Source organism: Clavelina lepadiformis, chromosome 1 (assembly GCF_947623445.1).
Source record: "Clavelina lepadiformis chromosome 1, kaClaLepa1.1, whole genome shotgun sequence".
NCBI lineage: Eukaryota > Metazoa > Chordata > Ascidiacea > Aplousobranchia > Clavelinidae > Clavelina > Clavelina lepadiformis.
Window position 1 is genome coordinate 11,839,892 of NC_135240.1, and position 22,870 is coordinate 11,862,761.

General features: G+C 35.5%; 5 protein-coding genes across 6 annotated transcripts; 2 read left to right on the plus strand and 3 right to left on the minus strand.

The window, feature by feature from the left end:
* The first annotated feature begins 19 nt into the window (after window positions 1-19).
* Window positions 20-878, plus strand: LOC143444291 (L-rhamnose mutarotase-like). The gene is made up of 2 exons (XM_076943481.1): window positions 20-284; window positions 462-878. The coding sequence occupies exons 1-2, from the start codon at window positions 27-29 to the stop codon at window positions 591-593; spliced, it is 390 nt and encodes a 129-aa protein (XP_076799596.1). The 5' UTR covers window positions 20-26; the 3' UTR covers window positions 594-878.
* A 367-nt stretch (window positions 879-1,245) lies between these two features.
* Window positions 1,246-3,158, minus strand: LOC143444290 (uncharacterized). Its single transcript, XM_076943479.1, has one exon. The coding sequence runs from the start codon at window positions 2,480-2,482 to the stop codon at window positions 1,505-1,507; it is 978 nt and encodes a 325-aa protein (XP_076799594.1). The 5' UTR covers window positions 2,483-3,158; the 3' UTR covers window positions 1,246-1,504.
* Window positions 3,159-6,489: 3,331 nt separating this feature from the next.
* LOC143452156 (WW domain-binding protein 2-like) lies at window positions 6,490-11,248 on the plus strand. Its single transcript, XM_076953052.1, has 6 exons — window positions 6,490-6,667; window positions 8,093-8,201; window positions 8,317-8,455; window positions 9,837-9,929; window positions 10,044-10,238; window positions 10,776-11,248. The coding sequence occupies exons 1-6, from the start codon at window positions 6,615-6,617 to the stop codon at window positions 10,874-10,876; spliced, it is 690 nt and encodes a 229-aa protein (XP_076809167.1). The 5' UTR covers window positions 6,490-6,614; the 3' UTR covers window positions 10,877-11,248.
* Window positions 11,249-12,304: 1,056 nt separating this feature from the next.
* LOC143451928 (chitobiosyldiphosphodolichol beta-mannosyltransferase-like) lies at window positions 12,305-14,873 on the minus strand. The gene is made up of 12 exons (XM_076952748.1): window positions 14,583-14,873; window positions 14,396-14,473; window positions 14,098-14,204; window positions 13,862-14,010; window positions 13,645-13,734; window positions 13,511-13,577; window positions 13,285-13,432; window positions 13,155-13,193; window positions 13,016-13,078; window positions 12,817-12,927; window positions 12,608-12,722; window positions 12,305-12,533 (listed from the first exon to the last, which is right to left on the minus strand). The coding sequence occupies exons 1-12, from the start codon at window positions 14,860-14,862 to the stop codon at window positions 12,323-12,325; spliced, it is 1,458 nt and encodes a 485-aa protein (XP_076808863.1). The 5' UTR covers window positions 14,863-14,873; the 3' UTR covers window positions 12,305-12,322.
* On the minus strand, window positions 14,849-21,444 carry LOC143452016 (SWI/SNF-related matrix-associated actin-dependent regulator of chromatin subfamily D member 1-like). Of its 2 annotated transcripts, none has more exons than XM_076952864.1 (2): window positions 21,330-21,444; window positions 14,849-17,637 (listed from the first exon to the last, which is right to left on the minus strand). In XM_076952864.1, exon 2 carries the CDS (start codon window positions 17,615-17,617, stop codon window positions 16,235-16,237), a length of 1,383 nt encoding a protein of 460 aa, XP_076808979.1. In that variant the 5' UTR covers window positions 17,618-17,637; window positions 21,330-21,444; the 3' UTR covers window positions 14,849-16,234. The 2 variants fall into 2 exon arrangements, with proteins under 2 accessions (XP_076808979.1, XP_076809056.1); XM_076952941.1 differs by lacking the exon at window positions 21,330-21,444 and adding an exon at window positions 21,177-21,197.
* Window positions 21,445-22,870: the final 1,426 nt, after the last annotated feature.

Genomic DNA, 22,870 nt, shown 5'->3' on the forward strand with positions numbered 1-22,870 from the left:
ATTGTCAAATACTGCCTTAAATTAACATGTCTGAACAAACTTCTAAACGTTATGGTGGTGTCATTTACCTACGTGCTGAAAAACTGGAAGAGTACAAAAAGCTTCATGCCGCCGTGTGGCCAGGTGTGCTTGCTCGCTTAGAGAAGAGCAACATTCGAAACTTCACCATATACTATTGCAAGGAGTTAGGAGTGTTATTTTCCCATTACGAATACGTTGGGACCGATTACGAAATGGACACGCAAGCGATTGCTGACGACAAAGTCACTCGAGAATGGTGGAAGGTAGCCTAAATAAAATATTTCCAACACATTTAAGGAAGTTCTGCGTGTTGCCTAGATCATAGGCTATGTATAATTGTTTAGTATGTCTTATTGCTTTATGCTCGTCAAGGTAGTTTTTCTCTGAGAATATTTCGTGTTTAACATTTTCCGGTTAAAACCTCAAAAATTTTGTCTTAGGTATGCGAGCCCTGTCAGGAATCTCTTAACTGGGAAGGACCACCTCCATCCGAAGGCGGTACCGGAGGAGTTTGGTGGCAACCTCTAGAAGAAGTTTTTCACGATGATCACCCTGCAGCTACCTACAAATAACCCTTCTACTTACAGACGCGAGAAAAAGGGATGGGCTGTCGACTGTCATAATTTTGGTTTACCTCCCTTGTGAATTCGACTGTTATAGGCTACATATTGTAAAAGTGGGTTTGCACTCGGTAAATAGCATAACCATGTAGCCCGACTTTAACATTTTTGTGATGTTTTATGTGCAATATTAAATGGATCTTTGTTCAATGAACAATTTAAAGATAAAGTGTATGGCTTTGCAGTAATTTTTAAGAACTTTAATGAAACGAAACAATATTTTCTCGTGCATACCTGCCAGAGGCTGTATGTGTATACATCATAAATAGTACACAGTAAGTTTACTGTCGCAGAATGTATAATAGATTAATAACCCTTTTTTTTAAAATATTCCTAGTTTCTAAATAGCATTAAAATTACATTAAACAGAGTGTAAGCAGATTTTCCAAATTATCGCCTTGTCATCAGTTTAAAAATGTACACCACACCTAAAGAACACGATTTCCGTGAGCGAGTTACCAAACAAGCGGTAGGCCTATACGTACAAGGGAGACTGAAAAGTAAGCTATTCAAGCGACAGGAAGCGTTTTACGCTTATTCAGCTAAAGCAATGCGTTAAGGAATCTCTCTGCGCATGGTAGGCTACGCCCAAACACCAATGGGGTTCTGTTATGGTCTTGCAAGGTCAGTAGTTTATTATAAATTATCATAAGTGTTATTTACTGTGACTGTCAGATAAAGTCACAAAAGAAACAATTTACGACATTGATGAAATTACGATATAATATTAATCTCATCGGTTTACACATAAACGCATAACTGTTGCAAGAACACTTAACAGCCAATCCGTAGATTGCGCTATACGGCTATTTGCTATTTCAAAATTCAATTAAATTTGTTGAGTGACAATTTTAGTTCCCCTTTTAACGGTTTTTATTAACCATGCTGTAAACAACGGTCTCTTGATCCTTAGGTTTATTCACTTGCGCATATAGGTCTTTGACGTCCGTGTTGCCGCTGTTGTATTCTGCTGCATCGTTTTCATATGTAGAGTTTCCAACATCATTGCAGTTTTCGTAATGCTGTAAATGAACTTGATCTGTTGGATTTGGAAATATCTCTTTTGCTTTGTTTTTTGTTTGAATTTCAGTGAAATGCATTGTGTCATCTGACGTATAAATTGCTTCAATTGTGGTTGGGCGTCGATCTGCAGTTGTGGATGGTTGTATGGTTACTGAAGTGTGATTTGATTCTGACCCACTGCGTGATCTCTTCTTGCGGACCAAATAGACGGTTATCGCCAGCAACAAAACAACCAGAGCCAGCGATGCTATTAGACCAGCTATCAAACCGACACCAATTTCTTTTGCTTGCTGCTCTGCTAGCCATGTGTCTGATGTCGAGCTCGTACTGGGTTGAGATGTACTTGTTTGGGCTTTAAATGCTGATTGTGTCTTTATAGAGGTCCGCGTATACACAGCCTTTGGAGAGAAGCACAAGAAAGAGATCTTTTCATTGCAAGGAAAACTATGAAGTTTGGTCGTACTTATATTTCTGTTTTTGCTGTAAATTGCTACAGACTGACAATCATTTGAATTATTATCGTTAAACTTGAAGATAGTTCCAAATTCATTGTTATAGCGCCTGCCGTCCGTCCAGGTGTAGAAGGTTTCCGAATTCTTGCGACGTAAGCCGACACGATAGTAATCGGATTTACATTGACGACTTTGTGGGTAATGAGATATGACTGAGTTAAAAGACTCTTGATCTCTTAAGATTGCCAACGCCAGTCCAGTAGTCTCACTGCAAGTTTGCTGCGAATCATAGATGTCTTTTTTATCCCGGTAGTAAATAATATGTCCCTCAGAAATATTGTAAGAAGTCACACAATCGCCCGACATGCTGTGTGTATTTTAGTTATACATCTTTTGGCAGTGCATTGGTTAATATTTGACAATTTTAAGCAATTAAGACACTTCTTTATCTATGATTGATAGATATGATCATAGGAAATAATTTGCCAATGCAATGCCTGCAAAATCTTCAAAAATGTGAATTTCCTTGTTAAGATAATTATTTCTACATTAGGGCTTCCAGTAGGCCTACTCCCCAAGAATAAACGTTAAGCTTCATTACTCTGCACAATAACAATCTTGCAACCGCCGAAAAAGCCAGTGACAAGCCGCGTGTCTGTCTACTTAAAGCTTCTACAGAAACACGATAGAAACAGAAGTATCCTCAAATAAAAATTCTTACCCTTATAACCCAAAGTTTATACACATAATTTTCCTTGGAAACAGTGCAAACAGCTAATGGTCACCTATACTATGCATGGACACATTTTGAAAGACTATTTAGCTAACTATAGCGTCCAAGCACGAGCAAGACACCTGTCATTGGTAGTACATCAACTACAAAGGTACTTGCATTTTGCATAGGCTATACAAAGAATACACTTTCATCTTTGCAAGTTAAATTATACCTGTATTTTTGCTTTAATTTAGGCTGTTATCTGAATAAAAGACAAACGACAGTATGGAACGAAAATAGCTTACTGTGTAGTAAATATCCTAACAACTGCATACAACTACTATAGATGTAATAGGCCTGCTGTATTTTATAAGTTACATAACAGGAAGTTGCTGCAGTTTCACACCGGTGGTCAATACCATCGAAACAACTAAATACGCTGTTCACGTAAACAATATTTATGAAACGAAATTTTTCATTTTAATGCATGCTGTTTTTGCTTATTTGGGCGATGTTGAAAATGGCAATGGACATTGAACAATGGCGGTAATGGGCAGTAGCGGTATAGGCTAACGCAGATTACAGGGGAGTGCTGACAATGAGTGCTTAGAGTTTGTCGTTTTGTTATAACTTATAATATACAGTGGTGTTTTTATTTTGGATAAACAAAAATACATGAGCAATTTGTACTATATTGAAAAAACAAACAGCCAACAAAAGTATTGTAGCTTAACTTCACAGTCTGTCACAAACCCATTGAAAATGAAAGACTTAGGCTAATGGGATAAATTCACCCATGATGAGAAACTTTTGGGAAACTTGATCTCACTCAAAAACACGATAGACTTTGGCTAACCTTTTTATGGATTATGTTAGATAAGGTATTGCTTTAAGTTAACTGCATGAATTTTTGATCAATTTTTTTTGTTATTTATTATTATGTTATTTATTTACTTACAAAAGAAAACTGACTTTTTTGTCCTGTTTTAAATAACCAGGGTAAATCAAGATGGAACAGTAGATTACTTTTGGCCTACTTAAAACAAATTTGAATTAATTTTTGCAACGTTTATATCAAATGGGCGAATAAATTGATTGATCGAACGAACAAAGAAAAATGATTTTCTACAAATTTGTGTGGGCATTTCTTTTCTGCAGTTACCGTTGTTGAACATAAACTAAAGCTTAACTTGTTTTTCTGGGCAAAACATGGTAGGCGAACTTTCTTAAATGTTGCGTGGTATAGGGCAGGCCATAGGGCATAAGTCACATGACGTCAAATTATCTTATTTTGTTTCTTTCTGAAGTATAGCCTCCGTATGCAAACTAATTTGGAAAAAGTGTTTATTTGACGATGCTGCCAAAGAGCTTTTTAGTTGCGTTGTATACAGTCCTTTTTAATTGTTTTTTCTGTCCTATCTAATATTTCTCATAACAGACGAAACGTCATGATTGTTTTATGTAAGCATACGAGTTTTGTATTTTTTTTCTTCGTATCATAATAAATTTGTATAAAACCTATTACAAATACAAACGTCATGGTTTAAATAAAGCCAAACATTATAACACTATAGAAATCAGTTAGACAACAATGAGATAGGCCTATATCACAAGTGCCCCTAGTCGGGACAATGTGTCTCATTATCTTTGAGTATAACCATTACCCTATCAATAACCGTTTCTGAATTACAAAACGCTATGTATACCAATTTTGAAGATATCAATATTAACCCAAGTCTTTTGATTGTTTGTAAAACAAAATAAAATCAACTGCAACGTCGAACTAAAACGTAGTAGCGGAGTAGCAAAATCCTTGCAGAATTTATAATTTAGAGTCCTTTTTCTTTCGATTAAAACAGCCCAAAACACAAATTAAACTAGTGTTTTATTACTATGTCAAATAAAGTTTATAATATGATCATGATTTGATTTCCATGATGTCGCCTACGTTGTGTGGAAGGGAATCCAGTGATATAAGCCTACCTACACCAGGACCGGTAAATATTCGCATAGTATAAGATTGTATTGTAGTGTTTATTTTTCACCATTACCTGTGTGGAGTGAGAGTTGCGATGCTAACTGTTGTAGTTATAGCACAATAAAACCATGTGCTCACGAACAGTACACAAGCAGGAAAAAATGACACAGCCCAAGGCCTTAAAACATGCGAGATAGCAATGTAGTGTTATTAGATGGTAGGTTAGCATGGCCACCAAACCCACACAAAATTCCTAAGCTCCTATTCCTAAGAATTTAGGACCAAAATAACAGAAAAAAACGAAACAACTACACTGTTGGATGATGTAGAGGACATGTTACATTAAAAACATTCATATTAATAGCCGAAATAAATATATAAAGTGACATGGTCAGATTAAAATTACAATGAATATCTTAAGTGCACAAGAAATAGATGTTTAAAGAAAACTGCACCAAAGAAACTCCATCCCAGGAACTGGAATCCCGTTTCTGTGGCCAAGAAAGGGCGCAACAATAACATTGAGGCTCACAAGTGCACTAAAAGATAGACAGTACAAATCAAATAAAAATATATAATAATTTCATTAGGAAATCATGCCTCTACATTCCCTTCGACTACAGTATTTGTGATAAATAATGGATACACCGACTATGGCGTATACACAGTTACACACAAGTGATTACAATAACTATGCTGCAACAACATAGGCCTATTACATGACACAATGACAGAAAAAAGAAATTATTCAAGTCAATTTTGCCCAAAGAACATCTTTGTAAGAGACCCGCGATCCGCGATGTATGTGTTTACAAATTGTTGTACCAGTTCAATTGAAGTAAGGTCTTTTCTCTTTGTTTCTGATCACGCGGTCTTCACATGATCATTTCTGATGCAGATGTTTTCCACACGTAGGCTTATGTCGCATCATAGAGTCACGTGGTTGTGGTTCGGTTGTCACAGTGTCATCTGCAAACATGATAACTTTCGCATTTTTAGCACCTTGCAGAATCATTTATGTAGATTAGAAAAAGATGATATTATGTAAGCCCACCTCGCAATCGCAATCTATTCAAATGCGTTGAAAAAGCGAATTTTAATACATATGGCCAACCATATTGGTAATCTAGTTAACCAGCGGTAAACGGAGTCGGAATTTTAGACTCATGCTTTAGCTCTGGTTCCGATAAACTCAACTCCGATTCCTGCCTCTACTCCGAAAAATCATGATAGCTGCCAATTCAAGTTCTTATTTAAACTTCAAAATTAGACATTCATCAAGTCATTTTTTACCATTCAACTGAAAACATAGCTTTGCTAGTGTCTAGCAACCTCTCTGTGAATTACCTAGCGCCTACATCCTGATTTTCAACTCCAGCTTCGTTAAAACATGCAAACACTGGACGGAGTCGACTCCAGCCCCGTGGTTACCTCTGGAGTTTACCGCTGAACTTATTACTTTTTTTTGAAATAGTTAGCACATGCTATTTACCATCTGGCATTTTTCTTTCCCACCGCGCTAATGATGAAAAACAAAAGCTATGACTAATCATGAAAGAGCAATGTGAGAACAAGCGCACCAGTATAAAAACAGTATAACCTAGTGGCGCCACATTTAGTGACGTCTGTCCCATTTTCTTCATTACTGCGTCTTATGATTGTTTAATTTATTATACTGCACATACGACATACGTATAAATCTACTGAAGGAGTAAGGTTGACATTGAGGTAAACATTGGGTGAAGAAAATAAGTCAGTAAAAAGTATTCATCACTCGGTTATTTGTAGAAAGATATTAAAGAGTCATGTCATTAAATAAAAATGTTGCTGGAGGAATTGCCTTGTTTCAAGGTGAAATGTAAGTGGTCTGTGTCGATTAGTTACCGCTGCCGTGGCTGGTAGCCTATAACTGTACAATACTGTTATACCGTATATATCACCTGTACTGGTTGGCCCAAGATCTTGGTTGCAGTCTGTCCACTAGTTAACATTCTAAGTACTAAATTATGGTGACAAGCTCGATTGGAAAGTACGGCAGTTTTCGACAAGAAATCATGTTTGCAAAGATGCAAACTTCTACGTGATTGCGTGCACTTGTTTTAAGCCTGATTTCTGTTGGGTCCAGTGCTGAGCATACAATCAAATGACATCAAAATTTGAGTACCTAGGGTCTAGTATACAAATGCATACTGTAGCTGTGTACTTTTGCCAAGACCTAAACATTTTTTAATGTTAACACATGGAATTCATCCTTGCAGGTGTTTAGTATTATAAGTGCTGAGACAATCATGCAAAGTTTACAAATGCAAATACGATAGAAAACTGCTTTTAAAGATGTTTACTTATGTCACATTTAGAAGAATACTATACAAAAATGTTTTAGATTTCTCATAGTATGGTTTTGGGAATTCTCAAATTTAGCGATTTTTAAGTGAAAACTTTGGGGTTTATGAGCAGGGTTACAAAGTTTTTGTGCAAGTTTATTTTTGGTTGATACAGAATGGGAGTATTCTATTTAACTTGAACTTTTTAAACATGGCCCTAATAAACATATAGTTAAGCTACGAATGCTACGGGGTGAATGATGGAAGTTGAATGTCAGCCAAAGCATTTCAATTATGTCGATAGTCATTGGTTTTCAACACATTGCGGCCCCCCTTTTACCTCCCTCCAATTGTTGTTTGAAGATGTTGTTATGAGTAGCATGTCTGCAGAGTTGTGCAAATCCGTCGAGTTTCCGCTGCAAAAGATGTAGCAGAATAAACAAAAGACAACTCGCAAGCAGTAGTCTTAACTCAATAATGACTGGTTGTTGTTGCTTAAAAGTTGTTATAAAAGTGCGTAATATGTCCAGGTGACAAAATAAAGGTGGCCTTGTATGAGATGACATTACAGACGAGTTTTTATGTCTATCAACCATCCAATCATTTTATTTTTTTGTCCAAAGCACGGTGGGAACGAAGATTCAAGCCAGTTGCTACTAGCAAAGTGTGACTAATATAATACCTGAATAGACATTAAACAAAACCGTTATAGATAAATTCTACTACATATACAGTTACAATTTTATTTGTTTTTCACTATTCTGGCTTAACCCAAGTCAGCTATAATTTGATTGATTTTTGAAGAATTAATGAAATGCTTTAGTGGAGTTTTGCCCACTATTGCTGGGATTTTTTCGGCCCATTATTTACAAATTATGAAATAAACATCATTTTTGTGGTAATTGATAGTTTGTGTTTTGTTTTTTTATTTTGATTGCCTTTTGTTTTGCAATTGGAAGGATTCTTAGAGAGAGTGATGGAGTTGAAGCTACATTTAAGAAGTTTACTCATTCATGTGAGCATTTGAAAGGATCAAAACGTGGTCATGTATATCTTACAAATTTTCGGGTAAGTTTGTTTTTAAGTTGCATAAATCATGCTTGCAGCAGGCTCAGTGTAAGCCATGGACTTAAATTGTATAATTGTTATATAATTGTATAGAAATTGTATTTTTGCCTTTCAGTTGATATTCATTAGTGAAAAGAAGTCGGACATGCTACGTGAACTGAGCATGCCATTTAAAAACATTAAAGATTTTGAGATAAAGCAACCTGTGTTTGGAGCAAACTACTTACAAGGAAAAGTTATTGCTGAAAATCAAGGTATAAGCTTTCATCAAATTTGTTTTTATTAATTTTCGTGTTTTATATATCAAAGGTTTCCCATCCTATGGAATGGGACCGGTTTCTTCAAATCATTTGGTTTCTTTAGGTTTTCTAGGTCCCCTTGGGTCCCTGAGTTATCTGAAACAAAGATTTTTTAAATGTTTTAGTTAGCATGCAATTTTTTATCATTAATATGAAGAAATGTAAGGAAATCCAAAAAATCTCATGAAATCTAAGAAAAACCAAGTGAACATTCATAATTCTCAAGCCAACTGTTTTTATTATTATAGTTTTCTTCTGTGATGTTTGTGACAATGTAACAAGAAGTTGGATTACTTTAATATGAATCAGAATAGGCTTATAAGCTAAATAGTCCAAGTTTTGTAGTTTACCGTATGAGATATACGTGTGAAACCACTTTCAGTACCAAGCCTGTGTACTGAAAGTGGTTTCACACCTGTATATATCAAATTCATAACTTTGAGGTTAGGGTCCACGTTAAGACTTTTCACTGTAACTGAACATTTTGCTTCTTATCTCTTTGTCACATAACTGATTGGATATGTTTGAAAGCAGTGTTGCTATCTATGACCGAAATTTGAAATTAAAGGGTTAAAAGCAGAAATAACGCCAGGCTGGAATGTTGGTTTGTTTAAAATTCTTAGGTTCAATTTGTTCATCATTGGTCGAATATATATCAACAAACTTGATTTTTTTAAATTTCTATTTGTGTTTTTGGTTGTTTCACTTCAAGTGTTTACTATGTGGGACTAGACAGAATGTGTTCATGATTTAACATAATTTGTTACTGGTTATTTATTTGTTTGGTTGTACTTAAATGTCCTTTTTCACCAACGATTATAATTTGGCTTCACTTCACTTTGAACACTACTTTCCAAAATGTTGAAGACATGTTTTTTGTTTTTTTCCATGCATTCCAATCATTCAATCCATAAACTTCACTGTCCGACTCGGAAATTAAAAAATGGATATATGCTAAATCAATTTAAAAAAACACCAGCTAATTCAGATTACGATAAGTATATTTATATGTCAAGTTTTCATACTTGTCACATACAAGTGATTGTTTTAGGCGCAGTCATTGACCTATTTTTCAAATTCCTTTCATAAATTTGTCAATCTTATTTATTCTTTTTTGGATGTTAATGAAGGCTAGTTCTAGTTTGTTAACTCATTGTACAATGGATACAACAATATAAAAAGTTACATTACATAACCTTTTATAAAAAAAAATTCATTGTACTATTTTTTCGATTATCTGAATACCATGCATAACTGTCGTTCAGATAAACGAGATCTGAGTATAAATGTAAAATCGCAATGTTGGTTGTTGCTATATTGTTTTCACTACAACCAGGTGGGTGGGAAGGATCTGCAGTTTTTGAAATGGTGTTTAAAGATGGAGGTGCAATAGAAATTGGTGAAAAATTAGTGGACTTAGCAACTAAACGTAAGTGTTTGGTACATATCATAACCTAACATTACAAACAATACTAAATTTATTTCAGTTTTTGTAACACCTAACTGAAATCAGCCTTTGGTACGAGATTGTTTCTTTTCACAGCTCCTAAGATGATGTATCCAGCTCCAAGTGTGCTTGTCTGCCCTGCTGTCTCCATACAAGGTTATGCCGTTGCTGGTTCCAGCAATGCTTATGCTTTTCCTGCTCCATCTGCACCACCATTATACCAACCACAACCCAATCCTCCTGCTTATCCTCAGCAGACATTTTACAACCCAAATGTTAACAGTGCAACAAGTAAAGTTCATTAATATTTAATAATTGTAGCAATGTTGTGTAATTCATTCATGTTCATGAATTCATTTCATGCCTGGTCGTTTATTACAAACACCAGTATTTTCTTGAAATGGAGGCTAGTTTTTCTACCAATCAAGATTATACTCATGATTGCCGTTTTTGCGTTTAAACATGCAAAAATTCCATCAGTGGCATCGATTATTTGCTTGAATGCTTTGTCCGGCAACCAGAACAAACGCATAACATGTAGCGTCCAGAGTATTCTTTCAAAAACGTTGCTCAATCTTGGCGTTTTAAACTTCCATTATGATTATTAAACAAAAATTCATATGTAAACCTATTTTACTTGCTAAATATGTTTAAGACAATTGAAATAGCTACTGTATCATGATAATAATCAATATCGTTATAAGTCAAACTATTTACAGCTTATGTTTTGTGATTCCTGTTGTCTAATATCCTTTGTGTGGATATTTTGATAATATTAGGTTCAATGCATAACTTGGGTGAATGAAAACATGTTAAATGTATTTGTAGACGCTAAAGAAATGGAAGCATCCCAAAGCCAACTTCCTCCTCACTACAGTACCGATCAGGCACCTCCCAGATATGAAGACATCAATAAGAAGTCGCAATAAGTTTAAAAAATATATGGTGCAGATTATTTTTGTAAATATTGTTATAATTGTTTGCTCCATCTGTGTGTAACTTTTAACTAAAATTTTTCTCATTATTCATCTTGAGCATAATGTTCTTCCTTTATTATCCGTATTTGTTTCTCATGTGGAACCAGTTTTACCAAGAAATAATGGCAAAAGCTGTTGTATTGTATAATGTATATAGTATACTACGCACCACCTGGATAGAAGAGAAAATTAACTGTATAGTGTGGGGAAGAATGTTTGTTTTTTACTCCATTCATTTTATATAAATGATGCTGGTGTTTTGTTTGTGGTAATACTGTTTTCTTGTTGTTTTATTTGTGCAATTACAATATATTCTGACGATAAGTTAAATTTGTAGACGTTAGCTTATCCTAGTGGGCTGGCAATATAAGTTGTATAATGTATATACAACAATATAATATAAGCAATAAGGAACACAATTTTTGTTGACTTCGATCGAACAATTGTTTTTGACTAACTTTTGGGCGCTGAATCCAAAAATGACTAAGTTTTTCTATATCATGTCAAGTTTTCGACCTAGGCACCCACCACTTTGTTTCATAACCCACAAAAAAGTACATTTAAGACATCGTATAAGACGTATAAAACGTTTTAAGAACTACAAGCAACCGAAAGTAACTCATGGTTTTCAAATAAACATTTGTACAGCTCAATTTTGTTCCTTAAAACGGATATTGCTTCTGCATGACAAATAAAGTGCGAGTTTTAAGGCAAAAATTTACGCTTGTAGCTTTTCCTGGCATGTTCAAGCTGTGGGCAGTCTCGCTTAATACTCCAGCAATAGTCAGCCAGCATATGTAAGTCCCATCTTCCCTGATATCTTTCCTCCATCACCTTCAGATCTTGGTGGAATCTTTTCAAGACATTTGACAGTTACTGATGCAAAATTGCCCAGGTTTTTTTTTAAGGCTTGGTTTGGGTGACCGCTAAGTAGTTTTAAGAGACTGCAAGTGATACCAAAAAATAGTAGTAGTAAGTTGCAAGTCCAAATTTTGGGAAACCGCTGGAGAAATTTGGGGGACCGTTTCGGTCCCACAAAACACTGTCGATGCCTATGCCTTTTTTTGCCTAATAATTCAGTTGACCCTTGTATATGATTGTGCAACTTACTATATGATTAGCTTGTGCATTCCTATTACGTATGGAAAAGCAATACGGCTAAAGTCATGAAAAGTTGCATATTTTGGATGTATGCTGTAGAGCAAAAACTTGACGTGATAGAAGAAAATTGGCGGTATTTTTTAAATCAGCACATCGGAATTAGCCTAAATCAAGTGCAAAATCAAAGCCAACAAATTTTTTCTTTCAAATCTGTTCCCCAGTGTATAATATTCAACGTTGTTTAAAACAGCATTAGATCCTAGTATTCAGCTGACATGATTCAAGTATGGTGAAATTTTAATGGCTTTCTTTAAACAGAGGTAAAACAATTTTGTTCCACGAATCATTCCATGTAGTTTTTCTGAAATGTTCCACATTTTTCCGAAGATTAAGCAGTAGACTTTGATTCTGTGGGAAGTCAGTGAAAACAAGTTGCATTTGCTGATTCAGTTCCGTGGCATTCTTGAACACCAAACCATTCACTTGGTGCTGGACAAGCTCATTTAAACTGCATAAAAAAAACATATAAATAAATGGAGATTCGAAGGTGAAAATTTATGGCAGTTATGATTTAATTCTCACCACGAAAATTCCATAGCTGCCACGGGAAGGCCACACCCAAACATATCCACAACTTTCATAGGGAGGTCAAGGCCACTAGAAGAGGTATGTAAACTAACACCAAGATCAGCGCAAGCTACATGAATATGATTATATCAGTCAGACTGTCACCTAACACAAAATTTTTCCTTTGATGCATCAAGCAATATTATTACAATATCACATCTTACCCAAGAGTTTTGGATAATCCTCAGATTCAAGCCAAGGCATTATAATTTGCACATGTGTCCATTGTCTAGAAGCCACTTGTTCCTGATAAAAGGCCTTCATCGGGCCTTTACCTTGGTTATTAATTGAAAAAACATTAATTAAGTTTAAAGAGCACAACAAAAATATTAGTAATAGATATATTAATTTATGTATTCTTACCTGTGATAGCACAAATTATGTGTGGTAAGCTTAGCACACCTCTTTCAACAAGAGCTTCATATTCTATAAAACACTGCACAATAAGAATGTTAGGAGAAAATGATAACTGGCAAGGTTTGATGTAAAACTTACAACCAACCTTCCAATGCAGCCAATAGAATCGAGAAGTCTTCATCCTCTGAAAAAAACTTGTATTAAATTTTTCTTTGTCTTTCATAAAGGCATGTGACATTACGCTTTTTATTTTCTACGTCAAAACAGTTTTCCACCTGTCCAGCTCGTACTGCTCACTACCAAAGCTGGTCGGTCTTTTCTGTATATAACTTCATTGTTGTGGCAACAAGTGAATCTTGTTGAATTGACCAAAGCTTCTTCGCATTTAAACACAGGATAAGCAGAAGATAGTTTCAAGAATAACTGTAAAATAATTAGACAATACATTTTGTGGCATAATCACCTTCGAACTGAAAACAGGAAAGGTGGATGCTCACCTACCTCGTGCTTTTCCTTCATACTAAGTATTTTGAAAATTGATGCGGGCCGATCATGCATCACTTCTGCGCTAAAACAAGTGGTGGAAAAGAGTCAAGTCAAAAACAGATGATAATTAATTTAAATCTTATTTTTACCTGATATTCCACTTCTGCATTAAGTCCTGTTCCATTGCTTTTGTGACACACAAGTTGGCAGAAGAAAGTTGTCCAAACATTTCTTCATACCTTGTTGAAATAAAAGAACATCAAATAATTAATATCTTTTGTTATTGAAATACAAAAGCATGACAACCAGAAAAGAAAACCTTATTTTATCAGTGTCATCATTACAAAGAAAGTTGTAACATCATACCATTTTGCTAACTTCACAAGAATATGAAACCTTCCAAGGGTTAGTGAGAGTATGGAATATCCATAATTATGCCAATCGATAATTAACTTGCTCCCATTGAAAAGAGAGAGTAACCAACATATTGCAAGGCCAGGTATACAAGGTGGATTCTAATTGATACCAAATAAACAGTTTTTATATAGTTTGTGACATTTATCTGATTATCTGGCGATTGGTGGTATTTATCTGGCACTCACTTGAAGTATTATGAATTCTGTGGCACCAACCCTGAAAAGCATGGTCCAAATAAGGTAAAAACTCTGCAAGATAACTTTTACTGCATAGCAGACAACCTTTGGCAAACCTGAATAAGAAAAAAATGGCAATTTTAGATCTGAGGAATATGATGGTTACTATCAACAAGTTTATTGCGAGGAGTTGTTATTCTATTTGGGTGTAAATACATGTAACAAAGTTTTAATTCATTTTGGTCCATTGTACCAATGCTAAACTCGGATGTATTGTTAATTTATAAAGCCTAATGGAATATATTGCCTTTCCCAGATGTAACTTCTCGCACAAAGTACATCTCAATGTTTCTGGCATCAATGACTTGGTGGTGCGGTATTGAACCTGTGGGCAGAATTTTATTACTGGCTAAAAAATCAGTGCAAAATGACTTCAAACAACAGGTCTTAGTGATACTTGTAAATCTTTAACCATGCATTACAAATGAACTCACCAGAAAAACCAACCAGTTTCACTGAAAAGCCATTTTCAGAAAGTGAAAGAGAATGATACTGCATTCGTGGACTTCTTCCAATATCACCCAATACTACAACTGCTACTTTGCGACATTTTATTCCATAAACAAACAGCCGTCGTAAAATAACAAGAACAGATATGCAGAGGAGACCACGAAATATTAACGATACTGGTGTTAAAACCCAAAAATTTATAAGCTGTAAAGTTCTTTCATCCATTCGCCTGGTTACAGTGAAATGCCACTCTGCAAAATACATGTGAGTTCGTTATTACACTTGCCAATGAAACAGCAAATATCACACCATGACATATACACCGTATAATACATGAAGTTGAAGTGTCAAGAAAATTCCGGTTTTGTAGATTACAGTAACATAACAGTTGTACAGTGCTTTCTTTATAATACACAAAAGTCCTTTTACATATAGTGAAAGCTTATTAACTTGATTTCACTTTAGTTGAATTCCTGGACAACTCCAAGCAAGTTTACCGGTTTCAGCAAAGAACTATTAAAATGCATGTAAGTGATTTATGATAAGTCAAAATTTTGGTTAAGTCCGAGTGTTTTGTCAGCACCAAAGCAAGAGCAGCATTAAAAAAGTCATCATTAAATGTGATAGTAAAATATCAAATCAATGCTAATTGCTGCTCTTAAACTATTTTTTTCATCGTTGTGGTACAACTCTTACACTTTGATTAATTTTTTCAACTGTCTTCTTGTTAGCTTATTATAATTCTGTTAGATTGTAATTAATAGATGTTCTAATGGTAAATATAAGTAACTTCAGTAGTTAGAAGTCATTTGTATTTATATTCAATATCTCAAACATAATACAGTGCTTCCTCGATTAACCCGTCGCTCTATTTTGCTACAGCATTTCAAAATTAGGTGGCTTTTTAATTAGCCGTTGGACGAATCGTTTGAAACGAAACAGTGATGTATTGCAATAGTCAAGCGGGCAATTTCTTGCTAAAAACTTAACTTCTATCAGCTTTTATACAATAGGCCTACCATAAATGTGTTGTGATTTCGTTTCGTATCGACTTAAATGTAACAATTCAATTATCCGTTTTTTTTTGCTTATCCCGTCACGTTTCTGAAAAAATTGTCCCAACTGGACCGGATAATCGAGGAAGCGCTGTGATACTTATAAGTCATCATTAAATGCACGCTGTATTACACATATTCAATGGTGCTAAGAATGTGTTAAAAGCCCAAGTGTTAATTTTGTCAATTAGTTTTTTACTGCTTAGTTATTGTTTTCACATTAAGTTATTTATTTTCTGCCAAATTTCAAATAACTGAAATTGATTCATAAGTCCTGATCCCTTCAAGTTAATGAACTTTCACCGTAAAGATCATATTTACATGTAATAGATGTTAATGTTTTACAATACTTCTTTGAGATAAAACAATGTTTTACTGCATAGTTGATTGGAGGCAGTAAAACAATGGTGCTTTGTCTGAGTCTCATTTGTTGGTGTAATTATGATGCACTAATAAAGTATTCATGCAAAACCATAAGTCCCGAAGAATTCACACTTCAGTTTGGCTTTCAGGACTCTCTTAGACAACTGATATAAAAGTTATTCCACTTTCATACAAATATTTTAAAGGCAATTTAAGTTTCACATGTTCGAGCTTTTAATGGCTTGTTCCAACTCCAAACGACGTTGTTGCACTTTGGAGTAAAAATATCTTGACACAGCTTCCTGAGACCAGGGGGAGTAATAGTAATCTGCCAGCCTTTCCTCTTCTTTGTTCCCGGTTATGTCAGTCATGGTTTTAAGATCTCTAGTTTGAGACGAAATCCAATCAGAAATGAACTCCTGTGGACTTTCTGAGAATCCCAGATAGAATTCTTTCTGAATGCGGTGCTGCTTGATCGTTGCAACCGTATCATGGATCCGACGTTCCAAGTCAGCTATATCCTGTTGACTAGACGATGATAAAAGAAATGAGCTCATTTGGGCTTTTAACGTATCATCCAATTCCACTTCAATGTCATAGCAAGCCTGCTTTTTTGCTGAGTCCACACTTATAACGTGTTGAATAACAATAGGATCTGGAGGCTGGAGCAAAGGCTGCAATAATGTGGGGATCTCAGCGAATCTAATTCTTGGTCTTCCCAAAATCTGCTCCAAATATGGATCACAATTAATGAACTCTCGCTCATGGTCATCTTGTAACTTGTGAGTTTTAATGTACTGCCATAGAGCTTGAATGATAACTGGACGAGACTGTGTATGGATTCCTAGAAGTCGAGCAAGGCGACCATCAAGCTTGAATTGGGGGGGCAAATAATTGAGCATGAATAGCATAGTACAGCGAACATTTTTATCTCCATGACGCTTCACTTGGAACCCATCAGTTTCTTGGGTATTGGAAGTGCGATGCCATTCAACTAAATGATTATCTGGGCCATATAAGTCTTTATCTAGCTCGATGACAAGGCTCTTGAAAAATGAAGAAAATTTGCGTTTTTGCTTCTGCCCTTCACGACTACCATGTGCCGGATCATCTAGCAGCCTTCCTTCAACACGAAGTTCCCATGAAGCTTTTGCGCTATCGTCTTTGGGATCAGCATCAGATTTTGCAGGACAATATTGGTTAGAAATGAATACCCTGAGTTTGCGCTTCACTTTTACTGGACGCTTAAGAGCTTCTTGTATATCAAGTCGTTTACGCATGATTGTAGAATCCAATTTTCGTTCAAATGAAAGTAGGTCCATGTATGCTTGAGATTCCGGCACGAGGTCTCTTACAGACTGTGGCAGAATTTTGTCAGAGAGTTTCTTTTTCTTCTGTATCGGCTGCTTACTTCTCATGTCACTTGATCCAGGAACAGGTGCAGCAGGTGAACCAGCATGAGATGTTGGCCGTTTCCTTGATGGATCCACAACAGCACGAGATTGCATGTATGGTGATGGCACACCACCTGTTCTCACACGGCTACCATAATAAGGCGATGGCTGAGCATGGTACGGTGGTCTTGGTTGCTGATTCATCATAATGAAAATGGCATAGATTCCTAGCAAAAAAACTAATAAAACCAGACTACAATTAAATATACAAAATTATGCAGTCTACAACATAGCTGCCTAAGAGAAAAAGTATGCAAATTATGTCGGAAATTTTAAATAACTTTCAGGTGAGATTAACCATGCTTAACCAGCAGCTCATTAAATTACAGATGTTTGTTGTTATTAACACATTATAACCTAGAAGTGCAGCCAACCAGTGCTGTAAGCCTGTAACCAAGTCATTTTTTTAAGACTCGATGCAAGTCAAGTCGAGTCAAATTACTAATTGGATCAAGTCAAGTTAAAATATAATGCAAGTCAAATCAAGTCATATCATTGGCTATACCTTTAACCGACCGTTAGCAACGAAATCAAACGTCTATAATTCAGTTTGTAAATAAATTAACAACTAGGATTTAATGACTTGCATCAAGTTACTTTCAAAGATTCGAGTCAAGTGAAGACATTTCATTAAGAAAAATCTGGCAAAGAAGAATTGACCAAAAGAGACCACAGTCCTGAAACAATCTTCTGACCGGTTTTGCCGAAATGGTTTTCGTAAGCATGTTCTTTGTTGTGCTATAACTTAAACAGCTAGCATTGTAATTTTTGCTCCGCACTAGCACAGATGGAAAAAAGCATTCCATGTCAATTCAAACCTGAAGGGCTATTAATAAAACTCAGCGATTCTGATTTGACAGAAAAACTTAAATGTTATTTTTTTTCATTGCACCATAACTAAAGGAAATGAATCATACATCATAGTTACCATGAGACAAGCACTGTCAGTTGCTGAGTTAATTAACTGTTTTAAAACAAACAGATTGCTAAGTTAACAAACAAATGGAAAAATATTTGCAAATGTTGAAAAAACTATACTTTTATCTTTTATAATAATAATAACCAGCATGGTTTCCCGAATTTAGTACACAAATGTGTTGTGTTTTTTAGCCTATGATACATGATCAACAAACATTAGTATTTTGAAAACAAAGTTAGTTAGTGAATTGGTGACAGTCTACTTGACGAACAATCTTATTACACCTTTTAGGCAAAACAAAATGTCAATGGTTGCATTGAATCAAGCATCTATCAAAAGGTCTTTTTTAGCCGATGTAGCACTCTTGCAAGTGATTTAATAAGCGTGTTACGTAACAACATGTACTACATACTAAATTAAATGACTATTCCACATTTCATATTAACAATAGGATCTCTAAAATACATCTTATTCTTAAGTTCTTGCGCACAGTTGTGAAATCAGGCTCCAGAGTGAAACCCACTAATGGGACCACATAGCTAATACGACCATTTGACTCTCACAGATGGTCGACTTATTGAGCTCTTCGTCTATGAGTTGAATCCCGGGGATGTGCTAAATCGAATCTTTTATTTTCGAATGAAGTAAAAACATCAATTGCAAAACGATTTAAGATTTTGTTTGTATGATTGACCAGGACTGGGCTGAGTCAAGTCTAAGTATTCAATTGGGTATTAAATCATTTGCGTTACTCGGACGAGTATACCAATACTCGGTGTTGCCATTGTAACTGGAATCGCTGTGATCGGCTTCTACTAGAGCAGTGGTTCCCAATTGCCGGTCCACAAAGTATCTTACTTTCTCCCAAGCTAGTTTTAATATGGAATCATAAGTATTGCAAAGTTGTTACTACCTGAAAAACTCATTTAACGCCTGGCTGATTCACAGCAGTAAAAGTGGCGTATCTGGCCTTTGTTGATACCGCACACGCAACGACAACTTTGGTTAACAAAAAGGTTAGAAATATCTGTTCTATTCACTACGATCTTTTGGTGCGGGTCTGAGAACATTTTTTAAAAATCTTTACGGGTCCTCTGGTGTAGAAAGGTTGGGAACCACTGTACTAAGTTACTAAGTATAAGTACGAGTACTGGATAGTGTAATAATGCCTGTTATTAGTTTTGATTTAATGGCAAGAGTTAAGCTTGTAAATGTTCGATTCATTCGTTTGTCGATGTAGCTAAAGAAAAGCGATTACAAAGTTCTAAAGGAGAATGTTTTGTCGTGTCAGAAATGTTTTAGTTGTTGAAAATGACCCATTATACGTCGAGTAATTGTAAAAATTTCAGGCAAATTTTAGTGCTGGTTTTGCAAGCGTGCGTGTGCTTTTTTCCCGCTTCTCGAATGGATTATACATTAGTTTTTACTTTTTTGTTGAATGGTCGTTTAGCAGTCAGTAAGTTGTCCAGGGGGGCTTTATCGGAAAAAATTTTGGGAAACACTGGTATAATTAGCACAATTGTGTGCAAAATCCGTTTGGACACTTCTGCGAAGACCATGGCAAGCCGCCATCATTCAAGAGTCTATGCAGTTTATCACCAAGGTTTTTACGTGAAGGTGACTATCTGACTTGGCGGTAATAACTTTTAGAGTGAAGTGCTATGTGCGCAAAACAAAGCTTTACTGTTTTTGTACGAATGCTTTACTTAAAATAACCAAAACGTAAGTGGTTTTTATTGTTTTTTAAACATGAACGTATTAATTTTGAATAAGCAATGATTAACAATTAGGCAAACGATTGTGCTTGATATAAGTAGTACAATAGCAGTACAGTACTATACTTCATTAAAAATATTTTTACTAGATATAATATTTTCCTATCAGTTAAGAATAAACGATAAGATAAATGATAAAAAGTGCATTATGATAAGCTAGTACGGCTAGTATAACAAAAACGCAAGAGCCAAAATACAGTAGGTGGAAGGAGTTTAACAGAATAAAAGGTTAAAATAAAAAGCTTTTTATAAAAACGTTAAAATGATTTCAAAGGTCAACATTCATGCCCACAATGAAGCCATAAAAATTTTGCAATCACACCGTAGTTTAGTTTACTGTAAGCAGGCTATGACGGGCTGCTTGTGACATGTAGTTAATGTAAGCAATTTCCTTATTGTGTCACACCAAAATGCATTGTGATGTCATATGCGAGTACTCATTACTCGATCGAGGAATGACCAGTGGACATTCAGACTCAAAGAGTCCGAGTAATTTGATTTTCATCCCAAATCTATTACCGACAGTGAATCTAGTTAAATGGCTGCAAGAAATGGTAGTTTGAATAAGTGAAAGACAGATTTATTTGCTTGTTCACCAACAAAATGGCAAGTTTAAGCAAGCAAAAAACGTAAAAAGTCTTTGTGTCAAATCTGAATCGCTGAGTTTTATTAACAATCGTTCAGGGTTGAAACGACTGTGAATTGAATTGACCAATCACTGCAAAAAATTAAAAGATGTACGGTTGACCCTTTTTACTGGTATTGTAGCGTATCAGAATTTTTATCCTTAAGCTGGAAAACGTCTTAGGCCTGGTTATTAAGCTTTTCATTTTTCAAGTTCTTTCGTCTCTGACATTGAAGACGAAAAATAAAATGAATGAATAAATGAGTTTGTTCCGATCAAACATATTTTTATTTATTTTTTAAAATTTACTTTTGTCAAATTGTTTGAAATTAGAAATTTCCTCCAGAACTACTGAACATAACTCACAGAAACAAGTATCACTCATACCTAATTTGAGTGTTATTGGGTAGCCCAAGGAGGCCTACCCATTCCGCAAACCAACGTAATCGCTACAGTTTGAAACCATACTAGGCCTATCCTAAAACATATGTTTTAGTATATCATGGTGAATCCATGAAATAGGTTAGTCAATTTGTTTACTTTTTCGTTTTGCAGCGTCCTGCGTCTATTTCACCAGCAGCCGGTTAATGAATTTGGAAAAAGCTACTTCGGTAAACGGCGGCCAGTGAAGTAGACACTTATTCTACTGGCGCCGTTTACCGAAGTAGGAAAATACGAATACGATAAACGGCAATTACGTTAGCCAGTGAATTGAAATGCACGCTAATTTCAACTTAGAACCACGTATTAATTTGTCCAAATTGTAAATTAACCTAAAACTAATCCCCTCTGACCCAAACTCTTACTTCTCTTGATTAAATTACTAAGCTAGCCTGCGAATTGAAATACTGTATACACTATTTTCAACTAAAAATCACATTTTTTTCCAAATCTAAATTAATTTAAAAGTAATCCCCTCCGATTCAAACTCTCACCTCTCATGACTAAGCTTAAATTAAATTAAAAATAAATTTCAACGAAAAAAAAATAATAAAAATCAGCAAGAACCGAAACCGAGACTTCTGGCATACGTGCCTAAAAAAGACGCCACCATCATCCCTTCTTGTCCCCGTATAAAAAGAGAGTAATAAACCTATTAGCAAAAATCTGCCCGTCACCGTATTGTGATTCTGCAACTTTGGTGAACGGCCCCAGTGAAATAGTCACTTCGTTTTTGTTTTTCGGCTACTCCACGACTAGAAATGTAGGCTACTTGGGTATCCATAATAGTTGAGGTAAATTTAATACAATCTCCAGTTACCTAAGATTTAATTTTCTAATAACGTTACTGGGAAAAAAGTTTTTCCCGGTTACGCTGATTATGAATTTCAACTTCGTGAGACGGCTGACGGTAACCGAAGTGGTAAAGCAGAACTTGTGTAAACGAGAAACGGTTACCGAATGCTTATTTTCTCAAGGTATGTAGCCGAAAAATGATTACTCTAGTGCGATTTTTGAACTACGGTGAAATAGGCCTAGTCACTCTCAAAACAATTCGGGTTGCACGTTGATGAATCTCCTGCGTGCTTGGCAGGTGCCACACGTTTACCATTTATCGTAGTCTTAGTGGAAATTGTGGCAGCTGTACGCAGGACTTCAGGAGGTTCATCAACGTCCACGACAAAGTTTTTTAACTTCATGCCGATTTATAATAAACAAACAAAAGCTGTTTATTTAAACGCGAATTTATAATAAATAAACAAAGAATTACGGATTCAGCGCACGCCATCACGCTAAAATTTGTGTCTTTGCATGCACGATTTCTCGTCAGAGAAGAGTTTTTGCACGATATAAACTAGTCGATTATTATTATTTGTCATCGCTCGAACCCCGAGCTAACCATTGGGCAAGTTTTGATAGACACACACGTTTTTTATTTGTTTCCTTGAATCGTATTGCCCGAAGTTAGAACCAGTCATCTAGAGTTCTAGAGCCTAGACTACAGATTATGGCATGGTGTGATAATCTTTATCCTCAGACTGTGGAAAGTCATTTCACGACTTAAACCCGGTGATAATTCCTCATCACTCAAGTCCCGGTTACTGAGCTGGACTTTGTGCAAGTTTCGATAGTCACAAATT

What these genes read in the sequence shown, in the direction of transcription:
- LOC143444291 (XM_076943481.1), top strand. Translation starts at nt 27, where the DNA reads ATGTCTGAACAAACTTCTAAACGTTATGGTGGTGTCATTTACCTACGT. An exon ending in TCACTCGAGAATGGTGGAAG is followed by an intron (nt 285 to 461) that starts GTAGCCTAAATA and finishes ATTTTGTCTTAG; the next exon opens with GTATGCGAGCCCTGTCAGGA.
- LOC143444290 (XM_076943479.1), bottom strand. Translation starts at nt 2,482, where the DNA reads ATGTCGGGCGATTGTGTGACTTCTTACAATATTTCTGAGGGACATATT.
- LOC143452156 (XM_076953052.1), top strand. Translation starts at nt 6,615, where the DNA reads ATGTCATTAAATAAAAATGTTGCTGGAGGAATTGCCTTGTTTCAAGGT. An exon ending in GCCTTGTTTCAAGGTGAAAT is followed by an intron (nt 6,668 to 8,092) that starts GTAAGTGGTCTG and finishes TGCAATTGGAAG; the next exon opens with GATTCTTAGAGAGAGTGATG. An exon ending in AGTGGACTTAGCAACTAAAC is followed by an intron (nt 9,930 to 10,043) that starts GTAAGTGTTTGG and finishes TTCTTTTCACAG; the next exon opens with CTCCTAAGATGATGTATCCA.
- LOC143451928 (XM_076952748.1), bottom strand. Translation starts at nt 14,862, where the DNA reads ATGTATTTTGCAGAGTGGCATTTCACTGTAACCAGGCGAATGGATGAA. An exon ending in ATGCAGAAGTGGAATATCAG is followed by an intron (nt 13,578 to 13,644) that starts GTAAAAATAAGA and finishes CACTTGTTTTAG; the next exon opens with CGCAGAAGTGATGCATGATC. An exon ending in GCAGCTATGGAATTTTCGTG is followed by an intron (nt 12,534 to 12,607) that starts GTGAGAATTAAA and finishes TTTTTTATGCAG; the next exon opens with TTTAAATGAGCTTGTCCAGC.
- LOC143452016 (XM_076952864.1), bottom strand. Translation starts at nt 17,617, where the DNA reads ATGATGAATCAGCAACCAAGACCACCGTACCATGCTCAGCCATCGCCT.